The following is a 13190-nucleotide window of genomic DNA, read 5'->3' on the forward strand; positions in this document are numbered from 1 at the left end:
GACGCTACAGACATGGAAGACTTGAACTGGCTGATGCTGTGCACGACTCTTGGTGTAGCCACTGACGCTGATGCACTTCACAAAGCCTGGCACGTTTGCAGCAGCCACAAGCACAGACTGATGGAAGTCCATCATCTTGTGGGCCTGGGATAACAAGCAGTTGTTCCAGGACTTTTGCATGAAAAAAATACATTTCTGGAGCTTTGTGAACAGCTTGCCCCAACCTCCAGCATCACAATATATGCATGAGGATGGCCTTCCTTGGCCAGAAGCAGGTTGCTTTAACCACCTGGAAGCTGGCTACCCCAGACTACTACAGGTCAGTTGCTAACCAGTTTGTTGGAAAGTCAACTGTGGGAAAAGCGGGGGTAGAAGTTTCTGAGGCTAGCAGGCGTGTGATTTATTCAAAGGCAGTAGGCATAACCAATAACCCTGAAGTAATTGCTGGTTTTGAGAATGGGTTTTCCAGACCATGCCAAGGCCATTGATGGGACTCATGTTCATAGTTTGCCTCCCTCACGGAGCACATGAGTACATAAACTGCAAAAGATACTACTCTATTGTTATGCAGGCCCTGGTGGCCCATAATCGCTGACTTATGGGTATCATCGTGGGCTGTATTGGAAAAGTTCCTGATGCCAAAGTTTCCTGCTGATCAGGAGTCTACCTTCATTGTCATGCCAAGACACTATTCCCACCAAATGACATTGTCATAAATAGAGTTACTATCCCCACTATTCTTCTAGGGGAACCCACCTACCCTCTTTTTGCTTGGCTTATGAAAGTGTATCCTGATCTCAGAGGCCCTGGCAAAAGAAGGATTTATTACACTCTCCATAGGCGTAGAATAGTGATTGAATTTGCATTTGACAGATTGAAATCCCACTGGTGCTGTTTACAGACCTGTTTGGATTCCAGTGGCATCTATGATGTCCGCATTATTGTGGCTTGCTGTGCTCTTCACAATCTTTGTGAAGCCAAAGAGGCACCATTTGCGGCTGAAAGGATCTCTGACAGTAATAGATGGCAGACTCAGTACACTCAGCCAGAAAATGCCCCATCACAGCTGGAGCAGGATACCCCTGGGCCACAGAAATCAGGGATGCTTTATGCTCCCACATCATGGACTTCCATGGACCAATGGAAGAGGGAGACTAGCATGTTTATGACTGTGTTTGTACAGCAATTTTAACAGTAAATGAAGTACTGTCACTGTACACCATGAATGGGGGGATTGATTGTTATGATTTTAAATGACAGATCAGGGGATGATTATGAAATGGCGGGGGGCAGTGTACTGTGTGGCAAGACCTGTGGATTTTCATTATGGCTCAATGTATATCGATGTATTGAGAAATTGTGTTTGGAAACAACTTCCTAGTTGTGCCATATCATGTCTTTATCTTTAGGATTCAAAATATACATGATATGATGTGATGCAGTGATGATAATACATTTTCTTAATAAAATAAAAGCCTTTATTTGTGAACATGGCTGTCAATATGAAAGCCTTGCCCGGCAGGCCAGCTGCCATTAGAACACCAAAACACCAGTAATACAACAAAATCGATAAAACAAACATTGAACAGTGCAAACAGTGAAATCAGAGCCAACACATAAATCCCCTACTTTTGCATCCTTACTCCTTTCTCTTTCTTACACATTTAGCATGCACCAGGGACTGCTGCACAGGGGTGAAGGCCTGCACGGGGCACATTTATCCTGTCCAGCTTGTCTTAAGTTCAGGTTACACGGGCCACCCATCCATGGAATTGTCCAAATTGTTCCTAGTCTGCAGCACAAGATACTGTGGAGGGGCTCAGGACATGGTACGGGTGCAGTAGGAGTCAGTACACTTGCAGCGAACAGTGCAAGCAAGTACCCTCCCAAACAGGTGTTTCTGCTGAGCTCTAAGCTTCCTCCCTCGACTGACATTCCTGATCCAGCAACTGCCCTGCCAGTCTCTCCTCGCATGCTGCAATTCTGTCTTCATGCTTAAGGCTGCGATTTAGTCATGGGTACTTTTAGTAAAAGCCAGGGACAGGTCACGGGCAATAAACAAAAATTCACGGCCCGTGACCTGTCCGTAACTTATACTATAAATACCATTGACTAAATCTTGGGGGGCACAGGACACCAAGGAGGCACTGATGGGGGGGTGCACCCCGAGGAGCCACTGCTGGCGGGGAGCCCGGGGAGCACTGCTAGGGGGGTGCCCCCGGGCCAGGGGCACCAGCTGCCAGGGGCCGCCAGCAGCAGCTGCTCCAACTGCCCGGGGGTCGGCTGCTTGGGCGGCCCAAGGGTCAGCCACACTGGCCGCTGCAGAAGTCATCGGATCTGTTGACTTCCACACCCTCCGTGACAGACACGGAGCCCTACTCATGCGCTGCAGCCTGTCTGTGTCTTTCCACTTCCTGTGAGTTCTTTCCCCTTTGGTATTGCAACTACTTGTTGACCCTGTCCAGAAAGCCCACTATAAGTTCATCATGGAAATTATTCCTCTTGGATCGGTTCATGACAGTTCAAAATCCCAGGCTCCTGCTGGAGTGTGACCAAGCTGCAGGGGGTACAAGGGTCTGGAGAGGTTGAAGGACCTGAAGGCAGATGTCAAATATTATCTCAGTACTTCAAAAAAGGTTCAGTGCATCCACAGAGATAAGTGCTTGGGGCATTTGAAGGCCAAAAAATGAGACTTTGCAAAACTGCTTCAGTATATTGGAAGAGGAATGCTTCAGTTCCCAGAAGCTCTGTGGACACAACTGAGTTAATCAGAGCAAAACGAGAGCACAAACAATGGCATATTAAAATTTACAAATGCAAATTTTTTAAAAATTGGGGACCATCTTGGTCTTTGGGAGCTACAGCTTACCACCTAAGCCTTCTGTGTTCTTTCAGGCATTCCACATTCTGGAGGACACTGCCATTTAGGAACTACCAGGATTGTATTTTATTCCAAGCTGCTGGTGGCAAGCTAGCCATGGTAGTGCAAGAGAGGTTTTTAAAGCTTATGGTGACTGAGCAACACATCTACAAGTGGAGTGGGCCTGGAAAATATACTCTTCCTGGAAATGTGACTATGTATCTGGAGTTCCTACTAAGGGAAAATTTTGCAGCTATCAGCACGCAGGAGTGGGTCAAAATTCATGGGGGAATCAACAGTGGGCTGCATTAGCATCCGCATGGATTACAGCTTCCCTACAGTTTCTGATATAGCCTCGTCTGACTACATCCATCTATGGACTACATGCAAATATACATGATAAGACAGAGGCCTTGTCTACACTACGAGAGTAGTTCGATTTTACTTGCATCGAATTTTTGTAATCGATATTGCAAAGTCGAACGTGTGTATCCACACTAAGGACAGTAATTCGACTTTGTGCGTCCACACTAACGGTGAAAGCGTTGACATTCGAAGCGGTGCACTGTGGTCAGCTATCCCACAGTTCCCGCAGTCCCCTCTGCCCATTGGAATTCTGGGTGTAGCCGGCAATGCCTTCTGGGTAACAAAATGAGTCCAGGGTGCTTTTGGGAAACTGTCGTCATCCGTCCATCACTCCCGCCCTCCCTCCCTGAAAGCGCCGGCGGGAAATCAGTTCGCGCGCTTTTCCAGTCATTGACAGCGCGGACGCCACTGTACTCCGAGCATGGAGCCCGCTGCGACCATCGCTGCAGTTGTGGCCGCTCTCAACGCCTCGCAGCTTATCATAAAGGTTTCCCTGAGGCAGATGCAGAAAAGTCAGGCGAGGAGGCTACGGCACCGCGGTGATGTCCTGAAGTCTGAGAGTAGCACAGACCTGTCAGAAAGCAGGGGACCCAGCGCCGAGGACATCACAGTGGCAATGGGTCATGTTGATGCCATGGAACAGCGATTCTGGGCACGGGAAACAAGCACTGAGTGGTGGGACCGCATAGTGCTGCAGGTCTGGGATGAATCCCAGTGGCTGCGAAACTTTCGCATGCGGAAGGGAACTTTCCTGGAACTTTGTGAGTTGCTGTCCCCTGCCCTGAAGCGCAGTGACACCCGGTTGCGAGCTGCACTGAGTGTACAGAAGCGAGTGGCCATAGCCCTCTGGAATCTTGCAACGCCAGACAGCTACCGGTCAGTCGCGAACCAGTTTGGGGTGGGCAAATCTACCGTGGGGGTTGTTGTGATGCAAGTAGCGAAGGCAATCGTTGATGTACTGCTGCCAAAGGTAGTGACCCTGGGAAACGTGGAGGCGATCATAGATGGCTTCGCAGCGATGGGATTCCCAAACTGCGGTGGGGCCATAGATGGAACTCACATCCCTATCCTGGCACCGGACCACCAGGCCACCCAGTACATTAACCGAAAGGGCTACTTTTCCATGGTGCTGCAAGCACTGGTGGACCACAGGGGACGTTTTACCAACATCTACGTCGGATGGCCGGGCAAGGTTCATGACGCTCGTGTTTTCAGGAACTCTGGTCTGTTTAGACGGCTGCAACAAGGTATTTACTTTCCGGACCACAAAATAACTGTTGGGGATGTGGAGATGCCTATAGTCATCCTCGGGGACCCAGCCTACCCGCTAATGCCCTGGCTCATGAAGCCCAATACTGGCGCCCTGGACACTGAAAAAGAACTCTTCAACTACCGGCTGAGCAAGTGCAGAATGGTGGTGGAGTGTGCTTTTGGCCGTCTCAAGGGGAGATGGAGAAGCTTACTGACTCGCTGTGATCTCAGCGAAACCAATATCCCCATTGTTATAGCAGCTTGCTGTGTGCTCCACAATCTCTGTGAGAGCAAGGGGGAGACCTTTATGGCGGGGTGGGAGGTTGAGGAAAATAGCCTGGCTGGTGATTACTCACAGCCAGACAGCCGGGCGATTAGAAGAGACCAGCGGGAAGCGCTGTGCATCCGGGAGGCTTTGAAAGCAAAGTTCCTGAGTGAGCAGGGTAACCTGTGACTTTAAAGTTTGTGTACTGAGAAGCTAAACCTGCCCCCGTTTCTTTACCCAGTTAATGTTGACTATCCTATCCAGTTACATACCCCCTTCACCCCCCCTCCAACACACGTGTCGAAATAAAAATAGTTCTACTTTGTTAAAGCACACCGTTTTCTTTAATACTGTTTTCGCGGGAATTTTTTAAAACTGGGACGCAGACTGTGGTGCGGAGCGGGTGTAGTGTTGTGACGCGAATGCAGCTTCTAAACTCAAGGATTGACAGGCTCCGCTGCGGTGGGATGCTTGTTTCAACGGAGCCTGTCACCCCTCCTGATCGGGACTGTGTGTATGGGGGGTCTATGTGACTTTGTGGCAGGGGGAGGACGGTTACAGATCCCATGCTGTGTGGCTCTGTGATCCTGCCTAAGGACCGGCGCTTAAGATCTGTAACTGCCCTCCCCCGCCACAAAGTCACAGAGCAACCCACCCCCCCCCCCAACATTACATCAAAACAACCTCCCAGACTAACCGGGGTAACTAGTCACTGCATCACTGCACTGTGTATGTGCCCTGTTGCTGTGCCTGCCCCCGACTATGTACCCTGCCAAAGGAGACTGTCCTGTCCAATTACCAACCCCCTTTCCCCTCCTCCTCCAAAAGAACATGATTGAAACAGTAGTTAACAGAAATGAATTTTTTATTATCAACTACACATGGCATTGGGAGGTGAAACTTGGACGTGGGCTTGTGTCAGGCGGGAAGGAAAGAACTTTTCAAATTTTGGGAAATGAGAGCCTTCTGCTACTAGAGCTCTCTGCAGGGGTGGAGTGAGACTTAGCAGGGACTCTGCCGCCTCTCCTTCTTTGCACTTTGGGTGAGGTGGGTATGGGACTTGGTGGCGGGGGAGGGCGGTTAGAGATGGACTGCAGCGGGGCTCTGTCCTCCTGCCTCCGTTCCTGCAGAACATCCACAAGGCGCCGGAGCGTGTCCGTTTGCTCCCTCAGTAGTCCAAGCAGCGTTTGAGTCGCCTGCTGGTCTTCCTGCCGCCACCTCTCCTCCCGATCCATGTTGGCTTGGTGCATTCGGGTCAAGTTCTCCCGCCACTGGGTCTGCTGTGCTGCCTGGGCTTGGGAACAGGCCATAAGCTCAGAGAACATGTCCTCCCGTGTCCTCTTCTTCCTACGCCTAATCCGCGCTAGCCTCTGGGAGTGTGATTCCAGGCTAGGTTGTGAGACAGTCGCAGACGGGGCTGTGGAAATGGGAAAAAGGGAGTGAATTCCTCAGAAAGATAAATGTAGTTGTGAACAAAGAACATAGTCTTTCTCTGTGAACAAGACCATGCACAGCACCTTTCACATGCGCACTCAGCACAAGGTCGAATTCTCGGCCTTCGCATTCAGTGCCTGGGGTCTTGAACAGCACATTTGAGAAGCGAGGCAGCACAACGGAATTTCTGTTGCAGGCAGACATGGTAAGCCGTACACTTGTGGCAGTTTAAAACTTTTATATTACCACTGGCCTCATTTCACATTTAAAGCAATGTCAGTCCCTGCTGCCAGCAATCCGGCAAGCGGGAACTCTGCCCCTGTCCCACCCCCTCGCGGCTGTCCCCGGGAACGATCCCTTTCGGCTGCCCCTCTCCCGCCTCCACCGCGTGGCTGCAAACCAGCGGTTACAGTTCTGTAAAGGAACGGGAAAGCAGTCCCAACACTAACATTCCCCTACCTAATTAAAAGCAGGTCACCATGGCCGACATCACCCTGATGAGGATCTCCGAGAGCGACAAAGAGAGAATGCTCCGGGAAAGCCTCCAAAGACCAGGGCCGTATGCCGCCCTGCTGTGCAGAGCAACGATCCCCGAGTACTTGATAATCTCGTGGCGCGGCAACGTGTCGTACTTCGGAGGACCCAATAAGGCCGCTCTCCCCAAGAACCTCATGCAACGGCTTTCAAATTACCTCCAGGAGAGCTTCATCGAGATGTCCCAGGAGGATTACTGCTCTATCCCCAGACACATAGACCGCATTTTACTGTAGCTGCAGTAGCAGGGAATAAACAGTAGAGCGGCTTGTGCAGGACAATCACTGAAAACCGGACATTGCTAGATTTCTTTTCAAAACTTGCACTGCCCATTACTAAACCGTTAAGCGCCTAGGGCACACTAATCATGAACAACCCATTCTTTTAATTGTTAATATTCCTGTTTTGTTAAAAATAAATGTTTAGATGTTTACAACACTTACTGGCTGATCCTTCACCAGATTCTGTGTCCGGGGTAACGGCTGGGGACGCTTCGTAGGGGATCTCTGTAAGGGTGATGAAGAGATCCTGGCTGTCGGGGAAATCAGCGTTGTGAGAGCTGCCGACTGCCTCGCCCTCCTCATCTCCTTCCTCATCTTCCCCGTCCCCTAACATGTCCGAGGAACCGGCCGTGGACAGTATCCCATTCTCAGAGTCCACGGTCACTGGTGGGGTAGTGGTGGTGGCCGCACCGAGGATGGAATGCAGTGCCTCGTAGAAATGGGATGTCTGGGGATGGGATCCGGAGCGTCCGTTTGCCTCTTTGGTCTTCTGGTAGCCTTGTCTCAGCTCCTTGATTTTCACGCGGCACTGCGTTGCATCCCGGCTGTATCCTCTCTCTGCCATGTCTTTAGAGATCTTCTCGTAGATCTTTGCATTCCTTCTTTTGGATCGCAGCTCGGAAAGCACGGACTCATCGCCCCACACAGCGATGAGATCCAAGACTTCACGATCAGTCCATGCTGGGGCTCTCTTTCTATTCCCAGACTGCACGGCCATCACTGCTGGAGAGCTCTGCATCGTTGCCAGTGCTGCTGTGCTCGCCACGATGTCCAGACAGGAAATGAGATTCAAACTGGCCAGACAGGAAAAGGAATTCAAATTCAAATTTTCCCGGGGCTTTTCCTGTGTGGCTGGTCAGAGCATCCGAGCTCGCACTGCTGTCCAGAGCGTCAACAGAGTGGTGCACTGTGGGATAGCTCCCGGAGCTATTAGCGTCGATTTCCATCCACACCTAGCCTAATTCGACATGGCCATGTCGAATTTAGCGCTACTCCCCTCGTCGGGGAGGAGTACAGAAGTCGAATTAAAGAGACCTCTATGTCGAACTAAATACCATCGCAGTGTGGACGGGTGCAGGGTTAATTCGATGTAACGGCGCTAACTTCGACATAAACGCCTAGTGTAGACCAGGCCAGACTCTCAAAGAACTGCACAGCCATACCCTGTCCTTCTCCCCCACCACCCATTTCTTCCTTTTAACACCCCAGCACATCTGTGTAAATGCAAGTATCAAGTAAAAAGTAAAATTTAAACGCTTGCTGTACTGTTGTTTGCATTTCTCAGGATCCATTTTCAATTGCACGTGGTAGGGGTGGGGGGCCAACGCTGAGGTGCCGGTGTGTATTCCACCCTTAACGGACACACATTGCTAACCAGGGCTTGTAACAAAAATTTTATTGTTTCATAAACCAGAAATCCCTCCCATTCATAGATTAGTAACCACCAACATGGAGCTAAACGCTTACCAGGATCTGGGACCACTTCTTCCTCATCTGCTTCTGCTGCTGGTTCCATGGTGGACTGCTCCTCTGTGGGTTCTGGGCGGGGAGGGGAATCAAACAGTTCCTCCAAGTATGGGCCGGGGAAGTGATGCAGCTGCTCCAGCAGCGAAGCCTCCTCAAGGACTGGTGAACTCCAGAGCCACTTCACTAGCCTGATCTGCCACCTGCTGCTGGTCCAATACCAGATTCTGGAGTGACAAGGTCGCCATCATGGCTGACGGGCTATCATGAACCCCGCTGGCTCAGCACTCAGTGCAGTACTCAGCGCCAAGCCAAACGCCTTGTAAAAGTGGCAGGATGATGGGGAGTTCCCAGAGGTGCGGTTTTCATCCCTGGCTTCAAGATAATCACTCTTGAGCCACTTAATCTGCTCCCTGCACTAGTCACCAGTCCTGTGAATCCCCAATGCAGGCAGCTTCTTTGCTATTTCCTTGTACACATTCCAGGTACTCTTATTGAAGTTGAATGTTTTGCTCACCCCGCACTGGAGATTATCAAAATTTAGCCGTGACCCTGTGACCAGATAGCAGCACGATTGGCAAAGGACTTCTTGTTGGTGCCTCACTCTGTTTGCAGCTCAGTGGTCAGAATACAATGGAAGGATTAAACGCCAAGCAGCTGTATTTGCACCAGGCGGGCCGCTTCCATTTCCTCAGCGTCGATTGGCTAGTCTTGGGATAGGACAAGGACCACTTGCCCACGGGATGGTGCGGTTGTGTTGACAGATTCTCAGAACCCTAGTCTGTGGGACCCGGGCGTGAGCTGCATCCACATTGCAAAATGATGGAGTTTGGACTTGAGTGCCGGTGTGACTCGGGCTTGAACTCACCCCACTTGCTGGGTCCTGGGTCCCAGAGGGCTTGCTGGCCCGAGTCAGACAGAATTATGTGTAGACGGAGGAGGAGTTTGGGTTTGATCCTGAATGTGAGCCTAGGCTTACATTGCAGTGTAGACATACACTGATAGATTATGCCCCCTCCCCCCAAAACAAACAAACCAACAACAACCCACAGGGGAAGCCACTAAAAGCCAAGTCCCTGGCTGAATAGACTCTGCAAGGGTTCTGCTCTCCAAAGCTTGCCATGTGGCTCACCCAAAAACCATGAGTATCTTCAGATCTGCAGATTAAATGGATGAAACCCATAGTTTCTTCCACAGAGGAGATGGGACAACAAGCTGTCTACACATATCAGAATTACCAGGAAATGCCCACACCATGCATTCAACTTCACAGCAGGGGAGATTTTCCAAGGCAAAAATGGGAGTTGGGTGCCTGAAAGTCCCATTGACTTTCAATAGGAGCTGGGTGTGTCACTGCCCATATGTGCCTTTAAAAATCTCCTTCTAAATTTCCATTCCTGTATGAAGGACTAAACCACACAGAGCATTCAGCCTTATATAAGTGCATAAACCATGCACCTATGTGTATGCATACAAACTGTCTCTTTATCAGTGGTCACCCTTATAGCAATGTTTATCACGTTATATGTGCTATAAGTGTTTTATTTTTATATAAGGAATTCTATACCCATTACTGCTACACACAATGGGTTTTCAACAAGTATTGTCAACTCTACAGCACGAGGTACAGCCATACATGCTAGAATTTCATTTACGCTGACGAGATGAAAATTTGACTTTGAGGCAGCTTCGTAGTTTGCCCTGCATTTTTGGAATAATGAGGAGTCAGGTGGCACCTTAAATACTAACAGATTTATTTGGGCATAAGCTTTCATGGGTAAAAAAAACACTTCTTCAGATGCATTGAGTGAAAATTACAGATACAAGCATAAATATACTGGCACATGAAGAGACGGGAGTTACAAGTGGAGAACCAGTGTTGACAAGGCCAATTCAGTCAGGGTGGATGTGGTCCACTCCCAATAATTGATGAGGACATGTCAATACCAAGAGAGGAGAAATTGCTTTTGTAGTGAGACAGCAAGTCCCAGTCCCTATTCAAGCCCAGATTAATGGTGTTAAGTTTGCAAATGAATTGTAGCTCTGCAGTTTCTCTTTGAAGTCTGTTTTTGAAGTTTTTTTTGTTGAAGGATGGCTACTTTTAAATCTGTTGTTGAATGTCCAGGGAGATTGAAGTGTTCTCCTACTGGCTTTTGTATGTTACCATTCCTAATGTCCAATTTGTGTCCATTTATTCTTTTATGTAGAGACTGTCTGGTTTGGCCAATGTACATGGCAAAGGGGTATTGCTGGCACATGATGGCATATATCACATTAGTAGATGTGCAGGTGAATGAGTCCCTGATGGTGGCTGATGTGATTGGGTCCTATAATGGTGTCACTGAAGTAGATATGGAGACAGAGTAGGCAACTGGGTTTGTTACAGGGATTAGTTCCTGGGTTAGTGTTTCTGTGGTGTGGTGTGTAGTTGCTGGTGAGTATTTGCTTCAGGCTGGGGGGCTGTCTGTAAGCGAGGACTGGCCTGCCTCCCAAGGTCTGTGAGAGGGAGGGATTGTTTTCCAGGATAGGTTGTAGATTGTGGATGATGTGCAGGTTTTCAGTTCAGACCCATCTTTACAGGCACTAACTGAAATCAATGACAATGCCCCCCTTGACTTCAGCATGTGTGAAACTGAGCCTTACATATCTGATTCTTCACTGCCTGGCATCTTGTGCACAAATGAATCAGAGTGGTAGTAATCTAGACCTAATTTACAGTCACTTTGCACAGGTGCAAATGTCTACACAGGGTGCAGAGCAAGGGAGAACTGGCACAGGATGTCATTATTTAAAATGAACACCACTAGAACTAACCCGTGAGCTGATTGTTACATGTAGCATAACTTTGACTGTAATAGGTGCAACACTGGATTGCAAGCAAAAAACACAATGCCAGATCTTGCAGCTTTTCCCCAGACCATACTCAGGCATGACCCCCATTGGCATCAGTGAGGCTTTTACCCGAGTTAAGGTAAGTGGTGTAGAATTTGGCCAAGCGACTATCTTTTAAAAATTATGTGTGTGTACGCCCCTTAGTACAAATGGGCTCTATGACTGGGTCCTCTAGGTGATACTACAATACAAAATTAATAACAGCAGCAGCACAGGTCAAATTTTATCCTAATTTTAAGTAATTTAGAGCACTGTACATGTGGTGGACTACACATTAAAATGAATTCATGCAAATGGCAAGAGATTTCTATACTGTTTTACGGTAAAACATACTTTAGCATGACCCATTTTCGAAATAAAAATGTTTCTTAGGCAGAGCCCTCATCCCCTATGACATCACACTTCATATGTCATGCTGTGCCGTCTCATAGGGCCCTTCTACTTACCTCTTTCCCATGCTGCTCCCTATTTTGGGGCCCACCTTCATTCTGTGGTGCACCAAGACAACTTGTTCTCCTCCTGCAGAGCCATTTTACAAATGCATATAGTTTGGATACCCTGCCAGTAATCACCTCCAATCGCTGGTGTCTGACCTCACATTATAATTATTTAATTTAGCTAAATTTGAAGAATATTTAAAAATATTAAAAGGGGGAAAAGTACACAAACAAACCTTAAAACTAACAAAACATACAATTCAGTCACTTTCTTTTCCCTCATCATTATCAGTATTTTATCTACTTATGGGCTGATCCCTCACAGTTATAAATGCCCCCCACTCTGATTGACTTTAACGAGAGTGTAGAATGGTCACCCGCCTGAATGTGAGCATTTCTGGGCAAGGGCCTGTCTTTGTCTACATCTTCTACATATACCATGCCCAAGTAAATTATGGGCCTATGGAATAATAATAATTGACAATAAGAATTAATCATTCATATAAAGGGACCCCCTGCTTAATAATCATGTTACTGAATAATGAGTTTCTACTTTCAGGTGGAGGACTTGTTAGAACTACTCCATTCCTCCTAAAGGAAGACCATTTAATGCTAGCCTAGTTAATCAGGTCACATTTTATAAGAAAGGTACATTTATTAATAATGAATGATTAATAGATGTCATAAATATGTTACAGATATGAGCAGCATGCATGACTATAAGCAAAGAGTAGAATTAATAATAGGTGGTAACAAGCCTTGGCTTGTATTCACCTATTGGATGCTATAAGAATTAACTAACAATGTATTAAAACATCAATTCATCATTTATTAACACTTTATTATAATAAAGATACATTTATAACTAGTTTATAAAGTGTAATGCTTAATCAAGTAACCCAAACACAAAATGAAAATGTAACACATTTTTTTAGTGACAGAATATATTTTTTCTACAGAAAATAAGATATATTTGTAATAAGCTTCCCATGTATACCAACACACATAACAAAAGCGATAGAAAGATAATTGCAAATTGTGTCCTTTGTTTTACATGATTCTATTTTTCGCTACCAAACAATTAATTAATATAAAATACTTACAGTCACTAATGGGACAGGTATCAGGGGGTAGCCGTGTTAGTCTGTATCTACAAAAACAACAAGGAGTCTGGTGGCACCTTAAAGACTAACAGATTTATTTGGGCATAAGCTTTCGTGAGTAAAAACCTCACTTCTTCGGATGCATCCGAAGAAGTGAGGTTTTTACTCACAAAAGCTTATGCCCAAATAAATCTGTTAGTCTTTAAGGTGCCATCAGACTCCTTGTTGTTTTAATGGGACAGGGTGTAGGAGAAGGGAAAAATAAGATTTAAACGTTAAAGAATGAATTCATGCCACTCAGCC

General features: G+C 47.4%; 1 protein-coding gene across 1 annotated transcript; it reads right to left on the bottom strand.

Moving 5' to 3' along the window:
- Nucleotides 1-5518: 5518 nt before the first annotated feature.
- On the bottom strand, nt 5519-8115 carry LOC135972979 (uncharacterized). Its single transcript, XM_065553871.1, has 2 exons — nt 7154-8115; nt 5519-6159 (listed from the first exon to the last, which is right to left on the bottom strand). Exons 1-2 carry the CDS (start codon nt 7728-7730, stop codon nt 5684-5686), a joined length of 1053 nt encoding a protein of 350 aa, XP_065409943.1. The 5' UTR covers nt 7731-8115; the 3' UTR covers nt 5519-5683.
- Nucleotides 8116-13190: the final 5075 nt, after the last annotated feature.

This window comes from Chrysemys picta, chromosome 8 (assembly GCF_011386835.1).
Source record: "Chrysemys picta bellii isolate R12L10 chromosome 8, ASM1138683v2, whole genome shotgun sequence".
Classification (NCBI taxonomy): Eukaryota; Metazoa; Chordata; order Testudines; family Emydidae; genus Chrysemys; species Chrysemys picta.

Excerpts from the sequence above, each read along its gene's own strand:
- LOC135972979 (XM_065553871.1), bottom strand. The coding sequence starts at position 7,730 with ATGCAGAGCTCTCCAGCAGTGATGGCCGTGCAGTCTGGGAATAGAAAG. Across the intron at positions 6,160-7,153 it reads ATCTGGTGAAGGATCAGCCA|CCCCGTCTGCGACTGTCTCA; the intron begins GTAAGTGTTGTA and ends CCATTTCCACAG.